Source organism: Rhipicephalus sanguineus, chromosome 3 (genome assembly GCF_013339695.2).
Source record: "Rhipicephalus sanguineus isolate Rsan-2018 chromosome 3, BIME_Rsan_1.4, whole genome shotgun sequence".
Classification (NCBI taxonomy): Eukaryota; Metazoa; Arthropoda; class Arachnida; order Ixodida; family Ixodidae; genus Rhipicephalus; species Rhipicephalus sanguineus.
Genome location: NC_051178.1, coordinates 218,868,095 through 218,892,046, shown reverse-complemented (window position 1 = coordinate 218,892,046; position 23,952 = coordinate 218,868,095). Strand labels below are relative to the sequence as shown.

The 23,952-nt window shown below is 48.8% G+C and overlaps 1 protein-coding gene across 1 annotated transcript in view; it reads left to right on the top strand.

The window, feature by feature from the left end:
- The window catches only part of LOC119388312 (retinol dehydrogenase 14), a 163,146-nt gene extending 139,435 nt beyond the window's left edge, over positions 1-23,711 (top strand). The window contains exons 6-7 of the mRNA XM_037656010.2: positions 15,615-15,724; positions 23,499-23,711. Coding sequence (XP_037511938.1) covers positions 15,615-15,724; positions 23,499-23,711 — 323 coding nt within the window. The remainder of the gene's footprint in view (positions 1-15,614; positions 15,725-23,498) is intronic.
- The last annotated feature ends 241 nt before the right edge of the window (positions 23,712-23,952 follow it).

Genomic DNA, 23,952 nt, shown 5'->3' with positions numbered 1-23,952 from the left:
ATGCTGATGATATTGTCTTATTTGCGGACAGTCAAGATGATATACAGCGACTGGCAGATATATGCGGAAGGGAATGTGAGGCTCTAGGACTAGGATTTAGTGCAACAAAATGTGGATTGATGGTATTCAATAATCATGAAGACCATGCGGTCTTTATACAGGGCCAAAAAATACCGAGGGTAAGCGAGTACAAGTACCTCTGAGTATGGGTAAATGAGGGGGAAAGATATACGGAGGTACAAGAGAAAGCATCGGTAGCAAAGGGAAAGAGGAATGCTGCAATTATGAAGCACAGAGCTTTATGGGGATACAATAGGTACGAGGTGCTTCGAGGGCTGTGGAAGGGTGTGATGGTCCCGGCGTTTACATTTGGGAACTCAGTGGTTTGTATGAAGTCAGAGGTACAATCAGGAATGGATGTAAATCAAAGGACGGTGGGCCGCCTGGCGTTGGGCGCTCACGGGAAGACGACAAATGAGGCTGTAAAGAGTGATATGGGATGGACAGGCTTTGAAGTGAGGGAAGCTCAGAGCAAAATGAGATTCGAAGAGACGCTGAGGAAAATGAAGAAGAGTAGATGGGCAGAGAAGGTTTTCAGGTATTTGTATAGAAAAAGCGTTGACACGCAGTGGAGAAAAAGAACTAGGAGGCTCACCAGTAAATATACGGCTAGCAGTGCGGGCGATATGGCAACAAGGAGCATTAAGCGGAAGGTCAGAGAGGCGGAGAGGACTTATTGGATGACAGCGATGGAAAAGAAGCCGGCTCTGAGTAACTACCGAAAGGGAAAAAAACGAAATAAGGAGGGAAAGGTTTTATGATAATTCAAGGGGAAGCGCTTTACTGTTTGAAGCAAGGTCGGGCTGCCTTAGAACGCGTAGTTATAAAGCGAGATTCAGGAACGAAGAAGAACAATGTACATGCTGCGGGGGAACTAAGGAAACGATGGAACATGTACTGATTGAATGTGGCGATATTCACCCAGGTATACGTGTGGGCACGAGTCTACATGAAGCCTTCGGTTTCAGGGACAAAAGTGGAAAGCTGAACACGTCCACGATAGAAATAATAAGAGACGGTTAGAGTACTGGTGGCAGAAAAGTACAGATAAAGTACAAAAATAAATAATGGGGGAAAAATAAGGTCATTCTGCCTTAAGAGGCACAGAGATGGACCGTGAATTTATATTTTTTGGTATAATAACATAGATTGCGTACTAACTCTCCGCGTGGGAGGAGAAGCCTTGTCACAGAGCAGGGTTCAAGAGTTCCGAGACACTTTATTCACATTTAATGAATTCACGAAGCATTTTTATCTGGAAAGAAGAGTATTTCCTCCACCACACAAAAAGCTCACGAGACCACAGGCGATGACCTTTAGGATGCTTCAAACTAATTCTTATCCGAATCTGGCTTTCATGCACTGTCTATTCCCAAGTGACTTCAGCTCGCAATGCCCTGGCTGCGGGGGAACGTGCGATTTAGAGCACATGCTTTGGCGGTGCCCCTCGTTACGTGGGGATAAGGACCTCACAGAGCAGAAATGGAGCTCGGCCCTCAAGAGCTCGGAATATCAGCAACAACTTTGGGCTGTCCAGAGAGCCTGCGATGCGGCGGTTAGGCTAGGTCTAACTGTCCCCACGTGGGAGCGGCCCGCGGTGTCACCCTAAGGGGTGGCACTTCTCCGGATCTTTAAATAAAGTTCTTCGTACCGTACCGTATAACATAGATTTAATCAGTGTAGATAAGGTATTAAGCCAACTTGAAACAAGGAAGTCTTTTTTTTTTCTTCGAGCCTGGTGGCAGACACTGTCACCGCCCCGCTATAAAGGCGACGCTTATAGCATCCATCCATCCATCCGTGGGCTTTCTCCGCGGCGGAAGCCGCATCAAAGCGGCGAGCGTCTGCTACGCGCGTGATATTTTGGCCGCTATTAGCTAAAATTGCCGAGATTTGGGCAATATTTAATACTGCGTCACTGCAACATAATACTGGAGCGACTCATCACACAGAGAACGCGTTTGTTAGTTTGTGTGTTGTGAAACGGGGATTTTGTATATATCCTTTCAGCTGGTTTGTCACCGCATTGGTCCACACTTCCGTGGCTCTTTGAGGAACGCATCCTGCGCGCACTTCATCGTGAGAAAAGGCGCTTAACTTACTTTCGTGTGGAATGACGAACGTAAACTTGCTGCAGGAGAGAATAAAGTGCAGATAACCAGGAGAACGTCGCACATACAAGCGTAGTAAGTAGCTCATGCATGCTAACGCGTTTGCACCCTTCATATCCTATCTTTTATTTCGTGCATTCGATTTGTTTTAGAAGGCTTCCTCCGGCGCTCTGCTGTTTCAAGCCATTTCATGCGAAGCCGAATGTGTCAGTTGGCGTGGCCGCGGTACCAAAAGTAAAATATTACTCGCGTAACTCGCGTATCGTTCACTTAGTATACACGAAAATTGGCACGGAGGGGCACGAATGTACGTATGCCCAACACGACCGATAGGTCATGGCATCACTAACCTGACATGCTTGCCGTTTGCGTAACGACTAACAATAATATTATGGTATGTGGCGCGCAAACCCGCTTTCTGCAGCCAGAAATAATTCTGACGATGTGTGGTCTGACGATTTGTTTCCGTCAGGTTATAAAAAACGTGGTGGTCATTAAGGTGGCGGTCCCACTCCGGCGAACCCCCTCCGCATTTTACGCATTATTTGCGGATGCACTGTGCTCGCTGTGCTTGACAAATAAATATTAATTGTAATAATTCAGAAAGCTTATGATCTCCGCTTTCTAATGACACTTGGTGTTAATGCCTGTTCGGAAGCGTTACCTAATAGCAATGAAAATAGTGTGAGCAACAAAAGGCATTTTCGTTGTACAAGCCTCCGTTGTACTGCCAGTACGGCGAAACTGTTCAACATAACAAGACCAAATTTACCGTGCCTTTAGAAGAAGTGCTATTTAAGGTTTCTATGAAAAGATATTAGCCATAAAATAATTAGTAATTTATTTACGCTCCAATGAAAATGGGCAAAATATTAAAAGTTTTTGTGAGAATATCTTTTTTACTTTTCAAAGCAGAACGATAATATTTAGTGGCTACGTAGACTACATTACACTTATTTTCCATGCGAAGTTGCTTTGTGTTCTGACGAAAACTTGATGAATTATTATTGTGTCAATGCGGCAGTTTATGGCTGTACTTGGTCACGCATTACCAATGAAGCGACAAAACTATACAAGCTGATACGGTGAACTTCTACATAATGAAGAAGCAAGGCCCTTTCTATGATTCTATGAAGAGAAAATTCCTTTATCTTTATTAGGGAACCTAAAAGACAGCAGTGAATTTACGTAATTTTCCTGATGACCAGTCCCGTAGAAACTCGCTTTACTCGCTTTTTTTTTCTTTTAGACGCTTATTGCCAACGAGTATTGCACATTAGTAGATGCATATTGTGTCTTTTATCTACTTGTGCTCACTAACTTGACCACTCAGTGCTTCAAACAAAATATTTTCAATGAATCATAAGTCTCACAGGCGTTTTTTGGTGGCAGCTCCATCTATGAAATGAAACATCAAGTTGCTTTATGCGAGTTCAAGCGTTCGCCAAAAGTGGCGCAATTAAACATAATAAAACGGGTAGAACAGGCATTAATTATATCTCCAGGCCTCATAGTTTGCTTCACTAGCTAAGTCTAGTCGCCGCGCGTAACAAACGCCAACCGTAAAAGGAGGAGGGCTTAGTGATAAACCCTTTCCACTCGCCCCACGTCAGCAGGTGGGGCGGTCTCATCAAGCGGCAAGTGGTTTCGGTATGCAGGAAGATTGCGCGTTCGTCACGCGTTCTTAGAACCAGTGTTCCCCAGCACGTCTTTAGTAATGTGCATCTCTTTGTGGTTCAGCTGCTCGTGTTTTGCGCGTTCCTTTGAGTGTTTTCGTGCCTGTGAGGTTCGAAATTGTGAAAGGAAGGACGCTGACATGCCGTGTGAATGATACGTATGTAGCGCCGCTTCAAAGGGGACACGATGGTGAACGTATGAAAGCTTGTCATTGCCGGAATTTTCAAAGTATGCCTGTCGAGCACTGTGCCGACAACTTCCACTGACCAGTAGTGGTAAGTTGTACCCACTCAGGTAATTACATCCTAGTTGCAACGATGCGACAGAAGCGAGTGTTAAAGATGCAGAACGTTCTAGTCAACGTGGCAGAATATTCAATGTACGGGACCCTGGAAAAGTTATATTGTGCTTTGTGAAAAGACGCACTCACTTCGGATAAGGCGATCACTGTCTTTGCCACTAATGAGCGCTACGGTGTCAGGAAACAGTTCGACTGAGGAGCACTACTCTACCTAGTGATAACGCTGTTGCGCACTGCTACTTTGTCGTAAAGCGGCTTGCTGCGTAGCCAGAACTACTACTAATGATCGGATAACAACTAGTTCGTAGCAAAGTACAAGGCGGACAGTGCAATGTCTGGTCAACGAAGAATAACCTGACTTAGACGCACGTGAGAGTGGCCACATGAACAAAACAGTGCCGATACATATGCTACTGACGAACATTTTGTTGAAAAACTTTTGCGGCAACCTAAATGGAAAACTTGTCGATGGTGCCTGTAAGTCAAAATAAAGGAAAACCACAGCTTTCCACAACAAATAAGTGTATTCATGCTTTTTAGAACAAGCATAAATAAAAACTGGATTCTGTAAAAGCCTACATGACCGGTCATGTAAGCCCCCAAGGCGACCCTGTCCGGCTCTGACCCAGTGCAGCAACAAGCCCTGGTCGACCGTCGTGCCCGGGTGGCGGCAAGAGCCAATGGTCTTCCGGACTAGGAGGCCCACCCCCAATAGCGACTTATTTCTACCAATAAATGTTGTATTCTCTCCCTCCCAAGGGGGGGGGGGGGGCGCCCAGCCCCCTCGTGTGCACGCCTACACTGGCCGATGTACCTATACTCAGTTTCATACAATATATGCAACGCTGTGGAAGCTATACAAGAAGTTCAGTCAGCAGTATGTGTGACTACGCGCGTCTTGCGCCTGGCTTTCATCGTTGTAAACGCTCGTGCGAGACGACCACGAACGCGCCTGCACAACGTCGCGAAAGGTTACAAATGAGAACAAAGAGACGAAAATAACGGGGTGTCTTGCCCTCCAACGCACAAACCATCTTGGTTTATTACTGTTCCCAAGAGAAAAAGAATCATGCCTCACATGGAAAAATCATTGTCTTCTTCCTCACGCAAACGCATTCATTGTCAGACGTCTCGCTGGCAGAAGCATGTGTTCTAGGAGGTTCTAACTCCGGTAATTAGTGGTAGTCATGTGTTCAACTGATCATCAAGATGTACTTTATTTTGGTAACCGTTTATTGCAGTTTGAGAGGATGAAATTTCGCAGATAACTCTCGAATTATAATTTGCTGAAATCTGTCTGTCCATTTTTTCCTCCTCCAATTGTAATAAGCAAAAGCACGCCCCCCCCCCCCCCACACACACACAAAAGACATGCGCTCGCGCGATGCTATAAAAGTCACTGGCACGGTCGCTAAAATGAACCAAAATGATTGTTTTAGTAGCGGCCGTGCAATTCCACTGAAACGCTGCGAAGCGTTTGATTCATGTTTTGTTCAATGCTGTTTCACTGAGGCATATTATATTATGTGAGTGAGTGCGTTAGTGAGAGCGTAGCGCGTGCGTGTGGGTGAGAGCGTGTGTGTGTGCGTGTGCGAGTGCACGCTGTTGTACGCACCAGTGTGCGTGTGTGTGCATGTTTTTTTTTTCTTTTGTTCTCAAGCGATTGTCTTTAGACGCTGCGCTGTCCTTTCTCAAGGGCTGCAATAGGAAGCGAGCGTTTGTCCTTACAAACTGGGGCACTTATCGTCATGTCGTTGAAACGACACCAACAGTTGGCCCCGATTGTAGGTGAAAGACGCCGTCCGCGTTTGTGCTCCTTGCTTTTTGTCGGCCGATTTCCGTCACCTAGCGCGACATATAACATATAAAACACGCGCGAGGCGACGCTGGCCATACTTGCGCGCGCAATTTTCTCGCTTTCTGCAAACGTGGATGAGTGGCGTCGTCTGTTGTCGTTTTTCGAACTATTGGCAAGATGGTGGTAGTGGAACCGCCACCTTAATGTAGTGTCTGTTATGTCTTGGAGATGGCGCTGGCGCTGGTGGGTCTTGGCGAATAGGAATAAACCGGAGCTGGGGAGGCTCCGCCGGGGATTGGACTGGCTGCCGTCGTCGAGTGTAGTCTCTCTCTCTCTCTCTCTCTACATGGTGTCAGAAGTGGGATACGGATGATCTGGACACCGACTGGCAGCGTCGCGGGTCGAATTAATCAGGCGGAACTGCGTCGGTCGCAAAAGCGTCGGTTCCTGCTGTGAGCCATGAACGACACCAACGCTGCCACGTCTTCACCCACGGTGAGCTCGCCTACTGGGTCCAACGCAGCCGCTCCGCCATATTCGACAGGACATGCTCAGCTGCGTCCACCGCCACCGTTCGACTTCGAAAATCCCGGATCATGGCCAACGTGCCTTCTACAATTCGAAGGCTACTCCTACGCCACGGGACTATATGCTGCGGAGCAGCAAGTGCAGGTGCGTTCCATGCTTTACTGCATGGGCCCTCAAGCAAGAGTCGTGTTAGCGTCCACGCCACTTGGAGACGCCGCCCTTCAGGACTTGTCAGATTTAAAAAAGGGCTTCGGTGATCATTTCGTGCATCCGCCGAATGAACTTTATGAGTCTGCGCGTTTCCATCGCCGCGTTCGAGAGCCCGGTGAGTCCGTCGACGCCTTCTTCACGGCTCTGCGTACAATGGTTAAACGCTGCAACTACAGCTCAAGTAGCGTCGAAGAGAGACTTGTTCGCGACCGCTTTATTGTCGGTTTGCAAAATTCAGAAGCTCTCGGACCAGCTTTGCCGCAACCCGAAGTTAACGTTGCAAGAAGCGCTCACTTACGCTCGTCAAGACGAAGACGCCTAAAAGGAACGCCAACAACGTCTGCCTGAAAACGCCCCTCCGCTGGACGTTGACGCCGCGGGCGTTCGTCGACAAAAGGAAGCATCAGCAACAAGGCAGAATAACACCTGCGGTTTTTGTGGTCACGCTTCACATGCGCGTTTCGACTGCCCGGCTCGTCGCGCAATTTGCAATTACTGTCGCAAATGCGGGCACTTCGAGGTTGTGTGTCAACAGAAGAAAAGAGTGGTCAACAAGCAGCAACGCAAGCCCTCTGCCAGTTCAATCGAACTCAGTGCTGTGACAGAAAAGCACCTGAACGCCAAGTTCATCGACGTGCTTGTAAACGGACACTCAGTTTCTTTCAAGGTGGACTCAGGTGCCGAGGTTTCCGTGGTTCCCAGCTCATTCGCTGGTGTGCCCACAAGGTTACAACAACCAGAAGGTGAGCTCAAAGGTCCCGGAAACCATCCCATCTCTGTTTTGGGTACTTTCAGTGCGACTCTATCCTGGAAGGGGCGATCTACCAAACAGCTGCTTTATGTTCTCGACGCCAAGACGGTACCGCTGCTTGGTTTTCCGGCCATTCAAGCCCTGGGCGTCTGCAAGTTCTTGGATGTCGTGTCTGAAGAACAAGAAGCCTCCAGCAATCTGCATCTAGATCCCAGCCTTTTCCGTGGACTTGGGATGCTGCCAGAGGAGTATACCATTCAGCTTCAACCAGACGCCACGCCATTTTCATTGAGCGTCGCTCGCCACCTTCCTCTACCTCTGCACAGCGTGGTAAAAGCGGAACTAGATAAATTGGAAGCTGATGGAGTAATTCGCCGCGTCGACGCACCAACAGAGTGGTGTTCCGGATTGGTCGTCGTACCCAAGGCGTCTGGCAAGTATAGGCTCTTCGTCGACTTGACGCGTCTCAACAAGGTCATCCTTCGTGAGCGTCACATCTTGCCGACGGTCGATCAATGCCTCGGAATGCTGGGAGATGCTACCATTTTTTCAAAGCTGGACGCCATGTCGAGTTTTCATCAAGTGAAGCTTTTCCTCGAGTCCCAAGAGTACACTACGTTCATAACTCGGTTTGGACGCTACTACTCTCGCCGACTGCCATTGGGATAGCGTCCGCACCCGAGTACTTCCAACGTCAGATGTCACGGATCCTTGAAGGCCAGGCGGGAGTTGTCAATATGATTGACGATACCCTTGTTTTCGGCAAGACGTGCAAAGAGCACGACCAGCGTCTGCAGCAAGTTCTTGGTCGGTTAAAAAAGGCAGGCATCACACTGAATCGGGAGAAATGCCGCTTCGGAGCTAGCAGCGTCAAGTTTTTGGGCGTGATCGTAGGCACTCAAGGAATCTCTCCGGATCCGGATAAGATTGCAGCGATCCAGCATATGCCACCTCCCGAAGATGTCTCCTCAGTTCGTCGTCTGCTTGGACTTGTCAACCATGTGGGTCGCTTCCTGCCACATGTCTCAGAGACAACTGCTCCAATTCGCGCTCTGCTACGCAAAGATTCGTGTTGGACTTGGGGACCAGATCAGCAGACTGCCTTCGAAAGCCTCAAGCAGTTGTTGTGTTCCGACGCCTGCGTTGCGCGCTACAATACTGCCTACAAGACGACTGTGTCCGTTGACGCGGTTGGGAGCCGTATTGTTGCAAGAGCAGCCTACTGGCCAACGCCGAGCGGTAGCATTTGCTTCAAGATCGCTGACGTCCACAGAGCAACGTTACAGCCAGACTGAGAAGGAGGCCTTGGCTGTTACATGGGCAGTGCAACGATTTGAGGAGTTCGTCCGTGGTCTGCAATTCTACATTGAAACAGATCATCAACATCTCGTGGCATTGCTCGGCTCCATGGATGTGGACATGTTGCCACCCAGAATTCAGCGCTTCCGCTTGAAGCTGATGCGCTTCTGCTATCAAGTGCTCTACGCACCTGGGAAACAACTGGCCACGGCGGACACACTCTCACGCGCTCCTACAAGACAAGTTCCAAGCCGGGAGTCTTCTCTAAGCCAAGTTGACAACACCGAGCTTTTCGTCCAGGAGACCATTCGCGCTCTGACAGATACCCTGTCAGCACACCTTCACGAGCTTCGTCAGGCACAAGCTAGTGACGCGGAATGCCACTTGCTCCTCCAGTACTGCGTGAAAGGCTGGCCCAGGAAGTCTCGTGTGCCGACACACGTGAGGAAGTACTGGCAGTACCGAGGCGATCTCAGCATCGGTGAAGATCTACTCCTGAAGGGTGTTCGCGTTGTCATTCCGGCATCATACCAGCAGCGCATATTGCAGCTTCTTCACGACGGCCATCAATGGATAGGTCGCTGCAAGTCTTTAGCTAGGGAATCTGTATGGTGGCCTGGCATCAATTCCCAAATCGAGACTATGGTGATGAACCGCTCTAAATGTGCTGAAACCAGAGTTCAACGCGCCGAGCCTATGCTTGTTAGTGAGACTCCTACAGAGCCTTGGGCGGTTGTCGGTATTGACCTGTTTCATCTCAACGGCGGAGACTACGCGCTCATCGTAGACTACCGATCCCGTTTCCCAGAGGTCCTGAGCCTGCGCTCAACAAAAACGCCCGCCGTCATATCTGCCATCAAAAGCGTGTTCGCACGTTACGGCATTCCAAGGGAGGTTCGCAGTGATAACGGGCCACAATTTGCAGCGAAGGAATTCGCAGAATTTTCTAGGACCTACGGCTTCCGTCACGTTACAAGCAGTCCCGGCTTCCCGCAATCCAATGGAGAAGTGGAACGTATGGTGCGGACGATCAAGGACCTCTTTAAAAAAACTGAAGGTCCCTACTTGGCCTTGCTGTCGTATCGGGACACCCCATGCATCAACGGTTTGAGCCCTGCACAGCTTCTTTTGGGCAGACGCCTCCGCACTCGCGTCCCAAAGACTGAAAAGCAGCTCCAGCCTGCTTGGCCCGATGCCTCAGTATTCGACCAGCATGATGAAGCCGCCCGCAGAAAACAAGCGGAAGACTCTGACAGGAGACATGCAGCTTCTCCTCTTCGCCAACTAGAGCCAGGAGAGGAAGTTTGGGTGAATGATATGAAGTGCCCTGCCGTCGTCTTGTCACCCGCTCAACGTCCGCGCTCATACGTGGTTGAAAGTGCGAAAGGCGTCATTCAACGCAACCGAAGACATCTTGTTCCAAGAAATGGAAATGCACCGCTTGCAGTGGAGCCGTCAGAACAAGCAGACACTGACAGCCAGCCACTTCCGCTGGTTCCAGAGTTGACGCCACAGAATGCGGGACAAGGTGCACATCCAGACAAGTCTGTATCCTTGACGCCAACGGCGACTCCGCCTGGGTCCGATGGGACTACATCAAAGACGGGACCGCCTTCCTCTGATCGCCCTGTAAGGAGGTCAAGGTTTGGTCGCATCATAAAACCGCCAACAAGACTCATCCTGTGATCAGCTCCAGTGTGCAGCCCTGTGTGTGCGCTAGTTGCCTGCAGAAGGGGGGATGTAGTGTCTGTTAAGTCTTGGAGATGGCGCTGGCGCTGGTGGGTCTTGGCGAACAGGAATAAACCGGAGCTGGGGAGGCTCCGCCGGGGATTGGACTGGCTGCCGTCGTCGAGTGTAGTCTCTCTCTCTCTCTCTACAATTAATATCGATGTAAACATGTTAGACTTACCCATACATCTTGAAGAACTGACCGCATAGGTAAAATGTATGCAAAAAAAATACATGAAAAAAAACATGGTCCCTTAGGCATTCGCCTGAGATGACTCGAAAACGAAAGCCATCTCTTTTGTTAGTCGATGCATTGAACCTCCGTCGACCCTCTCCGAAAGCTTTCTGCACATAACGTGGTTTCGGACTGCCCACAGGATCGAAGGCATTGCAAGCTTTCTGCACCTCACCTGCTTTTACATCGCCTCCGTGATCGCCCCCGATCACGGAGGCAATGCAAAGCGACCATGTCACGTGGTGGCGTCATCATATGACGTCACGTTGACTGACGTCATAGTGACGTCACAAGTTCTGTCGACGTCATCGCGTGATGATCTTGTGCATCAGTCGTTTTGGCTACGCAGGATACCAACGGTCAATTTTCGTGTTTCATGAGGCACCTAAGGCCATAAAAAAAGACAAACCAAAGAAAATGAAACGATAACAATGCAACATCGTGTATGCCCCACTTCGTGTTACGAGCGATCGCCCGAAAACAAACGTGATTCTCAGTTCAGAGCAGCAGATTGCGCGCGTCTGCGAGACAAAAGAGGCTTGCTTTACCCGTCTGGCCATCTCTTTCTATTTATTCAAGAGATGAGCAGACTCGCTATTTAAGTACTCCGGAGCTTCAGCACGAAATTGTCGTGGACGCTATATTGAGGTCATCAGGAAAAAGCGGAAGATTGCGGTCGGGTGCCCTGTTGGCGCGCACTCAACTGCCCCGGAAACAATCGTATTTTATGTAACTACTCGTCCACATCTTTTTGTAAAGTCTCTGAACCGGGCGAACGCTAACCTCCGAGAATCGTGAAAACATCTGAAGTTGAGAGTGAGTTGTGTGAAACTGTTTTCATTTCGTACGGTGAAGGCTTGGAGCAATGCATGCATCTCGCGCCAACGTTCTATACTAACGTTCAGCGATCCAATGCATATATATATGTATATATTATCGCATGTTGCATTTTTCAGACTAGGTACATAAGGGATCTCTGCATTTGAACAATTTTCTGAAGTGATTGAGATATTACACTTCTATTTGTCAATTTCTTACCGTATTTTCGGTACAGGCAGCTTCTACAGCAAGAATGGGGGTATTTGTAACTTGTATCAGGATATCTGGATATTTGTAAAGCATTTTCTGTATTACACCTTTTATGCAAAAACTTGTGGAATAAGGTTAGTGTTGGGGTCGAACTTCGTACGTTCGCCGAATACCTTCATATTGTTACCCGCCCCGCGGCCGGCGTGCCCGCGCCAACACGGAAGCGGTAGTTCCGGGTGGTGGAACGACGACTGTCTGCTGGTCACAAAGGATGCAAGGACTCACGTCTCCCGAGGGGTTCAATTATGGTGCCTTACAGGAGACCGTGGCCGAGCCGGGCTACAGGGACGGAAGGTACACTTGCGCCTTCGCTGTGACAGCCAAAAGCAGCGGCAACGGCGACAATGATGCACGGGCCAATTGTATTGATGGCCCGTCAGCCCAGCATGGCAAGTACGTACCCGGATGTGCTTTCCCCACGACCCGTCAACGCCTGAGGCCGAACATTCCGGAAACCGGGGTGAAAGGGAGCTGAGCGGCGGCGGCGAACCGACGAGTGGGCGAGAGGCGGTGATTCCTGCGAGGAGGAATCCGGGCCTGGTACTTTCAGCGGCAGCCGACCGGGAGTCAAGGAGAGAGTTATTCCTGCATTCCGATTGGACTGTAAGAGTGTTTGAATGGGGAGACAGGGAATAAAACCAGGGGTGCAGCGACAGTAGGGGAGAAGAGAAACGAATAAACGTCTCTATCCAGATGATGTCGGAGCGGTCGTTTCCTCAAGGTGCCAGCAGATGAAAAGTTCTCGCCTTCGGCTTCCTTGGCGGAAGCAGCAAATGTCGCGCAACCAGCGAGGCGAGTGGAAGAAACAAATAGAACCTAACTGTTAGTTTACCTGGCATTGCTTTTCTTTGAAATGTTTGCGCACGGTGAGCCTTGTCGTACGCTACCTCAGAAGCAAAAATAAGCAAAGACCATTGCGGTCGTATGGCCGTCTCTACTCTTTTTTTTTTCTTTTTCTTTTTGTTTCCCTTGCGTCTTCCCGGTGTGCTCCGTCCATAATAAAGAGCTAGTGGAAGCTAATGAATTGCCGAATAAAGCGGTGTGCATATGGCAAGCAAACCAGTGGCGACCATGAGTAAAAAGCTCGTAGTGTGAAGCGGTCACTGCGCGCAATTATTTCAGCTGACTGCGCGTGCAATTCACTTTTTTAATACTCTTAATTCGTGCATGCGCGATGCTATTGCCCGATTACTCGTGCGAATAAGGTTTTCTTTCGTTCTTTGCTTGTGCGTGTCCGTTTTGCGCATTTTTACACACGCACCAACGTTCTCGAACTTTGTGACCGGAACTAGACCACGCTGATGCCGCTTGACACATGATTTTTTTTGCATTCTGTTGTTGCCCCAGCACTAACACAACGCTTAAAGATGGATAAGCTCCATTCCGCACCGCATTATGAAAGTTAAGTAGACTTCAAGTGCCCTGTGTGGAACCGCGGCGCGAAAAACTACACCGCGTAGCAGACGCCCCTCGCTTTCCGCGCGCTTCCCGAGCGCGGAAAGCCCACGTGTCCTAGAGTTACTGTATAAGCTACCTTAGGTAGCAGTGTTGCGCATCTGTCTTCCGAACGCCGCTAGCAACCATGCATTGTGGAGAAGCTGACGCTCGGGCCAATTTCTGTATTTTTCGACGACGACGCTCAGCGAGCTGAATTAACACTAGTCATCGATAATCAATGTTTATCGCCGGTGTTCGACACGCCGGACATGTTAATTGCCGACACGATAGTCATGTCACCTGCACAAACGGAGTGCGACATCACCGCATAGCTGTGGTTGCTAGACAGACCTATGCGCAACTCTGCTACCTAAAGGTAGCATATACAGTAACTCTAACGGGTCCGGCGCAGCAGCGGCGCGGCGCGGAAGTTCACGGCAAAAGGCCCACGCGGGAGCCGGCGCTTTGGACACTCCCCCTATTCTAGGTCACTCTAGCCGGGGTAACGTCGCGGGTATGGAAAGGTGACTCAGGCATGGGCGCTGAAATGACACCTAATGGAGGAAGACGACAACGTTGTTGTTGTGTGTTTGAGTCTGGAGCTGCCCTGTTGGCCTACGATCCTGTCCGCTCTGTGCAGCACAACCTCGATCAGTTTTAACTGATGAAATCATCCCCGTAACAATATTTTTCAGGGACCTCACTCGTCTCTAGAGTTGCTGAGTGGCGCATCGGTCTTCAAGCGCCGCTAGCAACCAAGCATTGCGCAGAAGCTGACGCTCGGGCCAATTTTTGTATTTCCCACGCTGCTGCTGCAGCGAACTGAATTAACACTAGTCATTGACAGCCAATGTTCATCGCCAGTCTTGAACACGCCAGACATGTTTATCGGTGACGTGGTAGGCATGTCGCCTGCAAAAACGGAGTGCAACTTGACCACATAGCTGTGGTTGCTAGCCGGACCTATGCGCAACTCTGCTACCTGAAGGTAGTAATTCATCTGTTACTCATCTCGGCGGAACCTTCTGAAGCTGGCGTGCGCTTTTGTCGAAAATCTAGCAACCCGGCAAACGCGGCGACAACGCCGCTGCTTTCGTTCCGTACGGGTGCACTTGCGACCACGGCCACGCGGGGGCGTTCTCCGTGCATCGCGTTGTCCGCGAGCGAGAAACGTACCACGCGGTTCCGCCTTTGATCCCCCGAAATTCGCTGCTGAAAGGCCTGCGCTGACGATTGAAAGCGGGACAAAAGGAAACTTCGAAAACCTTTCTTTTTTTTTTCAAGCTTTCTATATGCGATACCAACAACGTATACTGCATAACAAGCCATATTTTTCCTTGGATTGCGAAATTGATGCCCCAGTATGGTTCAAAATGCTACGTTTTCCAACTTTGTCCAAATTTCTTCGCAACGTTGCGGCTTCACTCGCTGCGCCAGTTATTTTATCCTTTAATAAATGAACGTATAAAGCGCACAATGTGAGTCTATTCCTGCAGCAAAAGAATTCGTGCTTTTTCTAAAAAAGGTTAAATATGCAGCATTCGCGACGTTTCGTCATTGTTAAAATAAAAAAAATTGAAAGAGAAATGAATAAACTATGATATTTGCGAAAGACAGGGGACTTCACATTAAGAAACAAAAATGTTTCGTACTAATGACTCAGAAGCAGTAATTTTGTCTAAATTATCTTGCCTGGCACAGTTTGACTTCCTTGCGCAAAGTTCGCAGCAGCCTCAATGGATGGAAGAACTTTATTGTTTGTCCGGCAGATTAACGGCCCGGGCTCAGGTCTCCCATGTCGGGACGTCAAGGCCTTGCCTCTCCGCCGCTTCACGGGCCTGCTGGACGGCATCAAAAATTTTTTCCCCGGGAAATACCGCTTCAATAAGTGCTTGTCACTTCACAGATATTAGTGGTTTTTTTTTTTCAGCAGCATTGTTGTAGATAGTGGAAAAACCACCGGGCCCACTTGATATGAAATGACGCGAAATATGTGGGGCTTAGAAGAGTGTGGGTGTAGGCCATTGGTGATTCATGATTCGCAAGAGTGACCTCAAGAACAGACATTTTTTTATCGCCTCGTGTTGTGTCTGTCTGTGCCCCATGCGTTTTTTCGGTTACTTGCTTTAACGAATATCTCGGGTCTCACGTGCCGAAGCCACGACGGGGCACACCGTAGAGGAAGGCTCCGGACCATCTGGTGTGCTTGCGCTAACGTCGCGCAGTACAGGGTTGAATATAGAAGCATTTTCTTTTTAATTTCACACAAGCTGAAAGTCGACCAGAAGTCGCCGCTAAGAGCGTCGCTCGTGTCACAATGCTCGACAGGCGGAGAGAAGGGGACGAGACGACCAATCAGAAAGTCGGGTTCACATGCCTGAGTTGCGCAGGTGTGACGGTCAACTCCCTTCACCCCGGCGCCGTCAAGACGCACATCGTGGACGAAGGACCGGGCCTGCGCAAGTTCCTCTTCCACTTCCTCCTCGGCGTCAAAGGAAAGGCGAGTCTCCCTGAATTGCGTCCGTATGTTGTTCCCTTCAGTGGTGGCCTGTGGCACATGATTTTGGTAGTTCGGTAACGCCGCATTACCATTTCGCCTGGCCGTAACCCTTTGAAAAGAAAGACAGCCTGCGCCCGAACAACATGTTGGTCATTTTTCTGCTAAGGCCGAAGGGTCAGTTGCTTCGGATCCTAGGTGGAGAAGGGGCTGGGAGTATGCAGAGCTCAGGAAATTTCGGGGGTTTGCCGAAGCCCCCCGCTACTAGCCCCTGAAACGTGAGCGTTTCGCTACGTTTACAGCAGTGCAGTGTGGCGACATGACAAGCGGATTTCTTTGGATACACCACAGCAGTAGATGAACAATGGGAAAGAAGGCGTCTTTTTGGCGTACAGTAGTCACGGATTGAATTAGGAGAATTCAGGGCTTAGTAATGCGCATGTTTCGTTTCTACCGTCTTCATTTCGGGTGATATCAGCGTAATTTCGACTCTAACGCCTGAATGAGGGCCGACATTATCTTTAGAGACCAGATTCGTCTCGACATGAAGTGGTTATCTCGAGCAATAGCGCATACAAGTCGTGATACTGAAACTTTTCATTTCGCGTTTGAATCCGTGAGTACTGTGCCTGCCTTGACAGACAGACCGTTCAAAGTTCAAAATACTTAGAAGGTTATGCAGCGTCCGTCTACTGTGCTTATTATCGTCTGAAACGGTCACGAACGAAAAAAAAAACATTTTATCTCGTATTAATCAATTACAGTTTTACAATACCAAAAGAACACGCTTAGCACGAGAAGACGCTTGGTAAACGAGAAAATGCGCCGAAAGATCACCGTGACGTCGCACATTCTGACAGCGTCTGTTAGTAGTACTTACGTAACAGTTCATCATCAGACACTGTTTGCATTGTGGGCACCCAAGGTCTTAAAATACCAAGATTCAGAAAATTTCATTGAACCAATGCGGCCGAAATACGCAAAAAGACTGAAATTCTTGACGTCACAGTGACATTTGCGCCTTTAAGTTTTGGCACGACATTCCAAAACTGAAACTCTCACCATTTTCGCTCCTTGTAAGTACGAAGATGGCAGAAGAGTTCTGAAAGGATAACTTATCTGCCTTCACTTCAAGGCCTCTTGGTTCTCAAGCGGAGGAAGCCTCGGGCTGTATCTAGCAAAACTATTCGTAAAGCATAACATAACGATTGCGCGTCGCCAAAGTGATTTGTGCAAATGTCCACGCTGACGTGTCTGGCCGCAGCCAGCTTAGATCTGTATTGCAATAACACTTATTTGGGCCAAATGGTGCGCTCTTGAGCTGCTCAGCATAGATCACTGTTTTAATGCAATAAAATGGTACTTTGGGCGAGTTGGTACTTGTTCATTATGAACAGCGCACAGAAAAAAAAACATGGCTGTTCATACGAATCGGTATAACACGAAAGTGAAATGTGTCTTCTCAGAATTAGTTCACTGTTTAATATGCATTGACATATCAAAGATTGTACAATCTCTATTGGTGCTTGGCAGCTATAGCACCAGAAGGGAAACTTGGGCTAGTTGGTGATAGTTAATTTTTGATTGTTCACAGCCCGAAAGGGACGAGGACAACGTACGCAGAAGGCGACAACACGAGCGCTGCCGCTCCGCTGAGGCGTGGTTAATTGGCTTTTGCATTGTACTTATTCGTTTCGTTCCTTTCAATAAAGTTTAGTTGCGAGTCGTCGCTCGTGTTGTCGCTTTCTTCGTACTTTGTCCTCGTCCCTTTAGCGCTGTGAACTATCAAAAATGAACTATAGCACCGTTTGACGTGGATCTTTACTGGCACATCTTTATACCGACGACTAATGCCCATGATCATCATATAACCGTCGTGGTAGCTGCAGGTGTTAACATATACGTGGACACAGCATATCCTGAGTCCCGTGCAAAGATGGCATCAACAAGCACGTAATAAACACTGGTACTCGACATGCACTCCTTCAATGCGTAGTCAGTTGAGGAGTGAAACGGCACGGTGTGCGCTCCCGAGTAATAGGATAACCTACACCTGCCGCTCATGCTTACACTACCACACTGCGCTTCAGTAACACGGGAGGCAAGGTTTCTTAGCTTGAGCCGTGAACGCACGGAGGCGCTCCACATCCTGCTCGCAGTGGCCCGTCTCAAGCGCCCTCACATTGGCCGCTAGGGGCACGCAGCAAATAGGCGCGCGTGGCCCCATCTAGCCCGGCCACAGTCCGCCTACTTATGCAGCGCGCATCGCGTTCCATTTTGTCCGAGCCAGTCTTAATATTGCTTTTTTATCCGCTAGGCTGTGCGTTGCGGCGCTGCAGTCACACTAGAAAATTCCACTTCACGGTGCCTATTCTGGCAGTTTTATTAGTCGGTGGTATCGCACTCGAAGCAGTAGACCGCGGAGAAACACTGTTGGTGCTTGCGGAAACTACGCTACTCCGACAACGAGCCGTCACACGCTAACACGAAGCGAAAGGCACCACAAAACGTAACTGCGTCGAGGACGACTCCTCGATGATAGCGTGGCCAGGACTCCTCGCCGGCCTCGAGACACCCTGACTGCGTCGTCGCCGAATCGCTTCTTATCGACGTTCGTTAATGTCAAAAATCAGGACTTGACCGCTCCCAGGCGGTGGCATCGCCTAGCCTCGCAAACCAGGAACACCGCGCGAGAGAGTCAGGGGGAGCATAGGGGGCGTTTATGGAGCCTCGTGCATGTGCGTTGGTAGCGTAGCGGGTGGAGCGCCGGGCACCTATCGTCGCGGACGGAGAGGCCGATGGTTCGATTCCCGGCGACGGAACTTTTTCTTCTAGCTTTTTTTTCTGTCATCCGTTACTGCGCATTTTACCAACGTCATATCCGTGACGGAAGTACGTCAGCGAAGTCTTGGCGGACCCCGCCTTCAAATACTTACTTTCGCATTACAAAAAATGGCGGTGCTTGCACTAATCCCGCGAGTCTTGAAACAGCGAAGCTGCACAATTCTCAAGTCTAATCGGGATGCTTGCAGATTGTTGCTAGGCTAGGTTGTTTCTAGGTTGCTTCTAGATTGTTGCTAGGCTTTGGCTAGGTGATGCTAGGCTGCTTGTAGGTTGCTTCTATGTTGTTACTAGGGTTTAGCTAGGTGATGCTGGGTTGTTTCTAGGCTGTTTGTAGGCTTTAGCTAGGTGATTCTATAGGTAGTTGCTGGGGATTTGCTAGGTGACCTTCAGCTAGGTGATGCTAGGTCGCTCGTAGGTAGCTGCTACGCTCTTAGCTATGTTGTTTTCTAGGTTGCTTCTAAGTCGTTGTTGCGCTTTAGCTAGTTGTTGTTAGGTAGTTTCGAGGTTACTGGCTGTTTTGTTAGAATCGTCTAGCTTTGCTGTTTCCAGCCTTGCGTTGCTTAATGAACGCTTCGTAATTTTTAAATGCGAAGCATTTCTTAGCGAACCTCTGCGACTTCGAGCGTATCTATCTATCTATCTATCTATCTATCTATCTATCTATCTATCTATCTATCTATCTATCTATCTATCTATCTATCTATCTATCTATCTATCTATCTATCTATCTATCTATCTATCTAGCCGCCTACGACTTTGTGCTCTCCTGGCCGTTTCGTTAATCGGATGTATACCAAAATTCGTGTGTCATAACATGGCCTTATTACGAACATAAATAACAGGTCATATCATGAAAATCATGACACGCATGTCATGAACAGCATGATTTACATTCCACGACCTTAGGCTCTTGCGGCCGTTCCGTTAATTTTATATACACCAAAATTGGTACGGCGTGACAAGAATTCATGAAGAACATAATGACTGTTCCTAACATGCAAATCATGATGCACATGTCATGTGCAGCATGATTTACATGACATGGTCTCTGGGCGCTCGCGGCCGTTTAAATGAAGGAATATATACGAAAACTGGTATGACGAGACATTTCTGCATGACGAACATAACTGACACGTTGTAACATGAAAATCATGACATGCATGTCATGTATGACATGATTTACATGCCACGCTCTGGCGCACTCGCGGTCGTTTCGCTAGATTGATATACACCAAAATTGGTATTGTGCTATGTGACTTTATGAAGAACATGAATAACAGCTCGTAGCATGAACACCATGACATCCATGACATGTGTGTCATGATTTACATGCCACGCTCATGGTGCATTTGCGGCCGTTTCGCTTGCATGATATACACCAAAATTGGTATTACGCGACACGACCGTATGACGAACGTAAGTGAGAGGTGGTAACATGAAAATTGTGACATGCATGACATGTACGTCATGATTTACATGTCATGCTCATGGCGCACTCGTGGCCGTTTCGCTTGCTTGATATCCACCAAAATTGGTATTGTGCTATGTGACTGTATGAAGAACATGAATAACAGGTGCTGGCATGAAAACCTCGACATCTATGACATGTATGTCATGATTTACATGCCTCGCTCATGGTGCATTCGCGGCCGTTTCGCTAGCTTGATATACACCAAAATTGGTATTGCGCGAAGCTACTGTATGACGAACGTAAATAAAAGGTGTTAACATGAAAATCATGACATGCATGTCATGTATGGCATGATTTACATGCTATACTCGTGGTGCACTCGCGGCCATTTCGCTCGTTTGATATACACCAAAGTTTATATTGCGCGATGTGACTGTATTACGAACATAAATGAGAGGTCTTAACATGCGAATCATGTTATGCATGTCATGTACGGTATGATTTACATGCCACTGTCATGGTGTGCTTCCGGCCGTTTTGTTAACTGGATATATACCAAAATTGGTATCGCACGACACGAGTGCGTGATGAACATAAGCGACAGGTCATGCATTGTATATACCAGAATATGCGTTTCATTGTGGTTCATCATGGTGTACACTAGATTGTGCATGCATGCCTGCATGGCAAACATGCGATATATGGGGGACTAGATGCCATGGCATGAATGATTTCATTTGCCTCAAAGACAAACAAGGCGATGTATGCAGCTCTTTGCTGGCTGCTTCGCATTACATCGATTCCCACAGTGCGTGGGATCTGCCGAATTTTTTCTCTTTCTTTCTATCCTTTTATTTCTCTCACTCTCTCTTTCGGTGTTTTAACACGAAAGTGTTTTATGCCGCAGTCCACCAAGACTTCTGTGACGTATTTCCGTCACGAAAATGACGTCGAAAAAAATCACACGAGCAGATGGCAAAGAAAAATATTCCGTCAACGGGAGTCGAACTCATGACCGCTCGGTCCGCGGCAACAGATGCCGGGCACGCTATCCACTCCGCCACCGTCACATACTGTGGAGGCTTTACAAACGCGTCTTTTATTCTCACACTTTCACAGCGATTTGGTCGCCGGGTGGTGTCGCCGTCTCGTAAAGTGAAGTAGTTCATCGGTACCGTGGCGTCGGTGATTAGCTCCTGCGACGCGTCATTCTTACGCGTCCGTCCCATTTGGCGAGCTTTTAATGGGAGAAGTGCCATTTTGTCAACTCCTTTACACCCCAGAAGGTGGCGACCTTAGCCCAAGTCTCGGCGTCGCTCATAGTATCCATCTATATTAAAATACCTCTGCGACGCGCGCCTGCCTCGCGTGGCCGTAACACAGCGCTCCCCGCTTACGCTTGCCCCGAGAAAAATCGCGGCCGCGCGTTTCCCTCCAGTTCAGCCGTGGCGTTCTGTTTACTCTTTTACATGCCGCGGGATGGCGACCTAAGCCCAAGCTCTGCCCCTTTTCAGCGATGCTCTTCTTCTGAAGGAAAAAAATGTAGCGCAAAGCAACACAGGGACAGACAGAGAGGACGGGACTGGCGCTAATAGCGCCAGTCCCGTCCTCTCTGACTGTCCGTGTGTTGCTTTGCGCTACAACTTTTTCCTTCAGAAGTCATGAACCAACTAGCCCAACAAAACGTATTGCTAAGCCAGATGCTCTTCTGGCTGTCACACCGCTTTTTTCAGATTACGCTCTCGCCGTCAACTGTTACAGCTACCACAAAAGTTTCCTGAATCATTGATCATGAACGTTAGTCGGCGGAATGATGGGCCACCAAGCGTCAACGTGGTTGCATGCACGTTAAACGTCGCTATAGCTGCCAAACACTAAGCTCTTGTAACCTGAGAGGGGAGACGTCGTGAAGGCGGCCGATGTAGCCGCGCCGTTACCTCGCCACCTTATTACAAGGCTAAGCCAAGCGGCGGCGGCTGCAGGCGTGGAGAACACCAGGAGCGCGAGCCCGTGCTCCTTTTTACCTCGAGGCATGAGCTGTGCGGTGGCGGCAAACTGATGACGATGACGATGGCGCTACACTCACTTATATCAATGAACAGTAAAGAAAATCTCAATTGCTCGTGACGTTTTACTTTCGTGTTATACCGATTCCCATGACGGAGGGATCAGCCATGTTATTTTTTTCTTTTTACTCTCACTATTTTCTCTTTCTTTCTATCTCTATTTCACGTTTTTCATGTGCTCCACTTGACCGTCTCCCTTTAGCATTCGCAGCTGCTGTACTCGGTTGTGGGGCTTTACAGTTCCCTTCTGAGGAGTTTTGCACGACGGAGCACAATTGATATCTTAAACCGCTTCACTGTAAAGAGAACGAAGACAGCGCGTGCCGGTTCATGATGATGATAGTTTTTAACACGAAAGTGGTTTATGCCGGGGTCCACCAAGACTTCAGTGACGTATATCCGTCACGGAAATGACGTTGAAAAAATTTACACAATCAGATGGCAAAGAAAAAACGTTCCCTCAACGGGCGGCGAACCCACGACCGCTCGGTCTTCAACAACACATGCCGAGCACGCTATCCACTGCGCCACGGTCACAGACTGCATAGGTCTTACAAACGCGCCTTTTATATCTGCCACTCTCCTGTTCGGCGGGGTGGTGTTGCCCTCTGAGAGCGGTAAGGTAAAGTAACTTGTCATTACTGTGGCCTCCGCGATTAGCACCTGCAACGCGTTACACGTCCCTCCCATTCGGCGCGTGTTCAATAGAAGTTCAATTTTGTCAATGCCTTAGCACACCGCGATGTGGCGACCTTACCTCAAGCGTAATAAAAGCGTCGGCCTCGTATCACACTAATCCAAACCAAAAATAGCTCTGCGGCGCGCGCCTGCCTCGCCTTGCTGCAACACCGCGTTCCCCGTTCACGCGCTCGCCCCGAGAAAAATCGCGGCCGGGGGGCGGCACGACGAGCTTTGCGTTTCCCTCTAGTCCGGCGCTTGGTGTTCAATCACATTTTAACAGTCCGCGGGATGGCGACCAAGTTTTGCGTCCAATATGCGACGCTCTTCTGGCTATCACACCTCGTTCTCTGCTTACGCTTTCACCGTTAACTACTACAGCTACCAAAAGGGTTTGTTTAATCATTTAACATGGACGTTAGTCGTCGGGATGGAGATGTACCACCAATCATCAAAGTGAGTGTATCCACGTTAAACGGTGCTACAGCTGCCGGACATCAATATACATTGTGCAAACTCTCTTATATCAATGTACAGTAAACATTCAGTTACTTCTGTAAGGGCACGCTTTACTTTCGTGTTATTCCGATTCCTATGACGGAGGGATCAACCATTTTTTTGTACACCTTTGGTGCACACCAAAGTTTTTATTTAAACTAAACCTTCGCTGTTAAAAGCTAAGGCCGAAGGTACACCATTCTTCACAGGGAACAAACGCAGCAGGCTACACACATAGCCGCGTTTTCCATCAAAAATGTTTGTGACTTTTCTGGCGCAGACGCCGTTGGAGGGAGCGCAGACGTCGGTGCGGCTCGCCGTCGATCCCGAGCTGGCGAGCACGAGCGGCGAGTACTTCGAGAACTGCGCGCCCGCCGCAGCCCGCTACCGGAGTGCACACCTGGCCGACCGCCGTCTCGCCGAACAATTGCTGCGCTCTTCCCTGCAGCTACTCGAGATGCCTGCACATGAACTCACTTACATTCAAAAATGAGCCCGAGCCTAAAAGTGTTTGTCGCTTGGGTTTTCAAACAGCATTTATGCAACGATCGCGTAAAAATATTTAAGCATTGGTCAGGTCAAAGTGTGCATCTGTCGCCTGGAAGTCACCCGCCGTATATATGTTTTTTTTCTGAAAGGGCCAAGTCCACTTTAACTGTAACTGAGAAAAACGCTGTTTTTTGCTACGGACAATATCGTCGGGCCTGCTCTCGAAACTTTTCGCCACTGTGGTC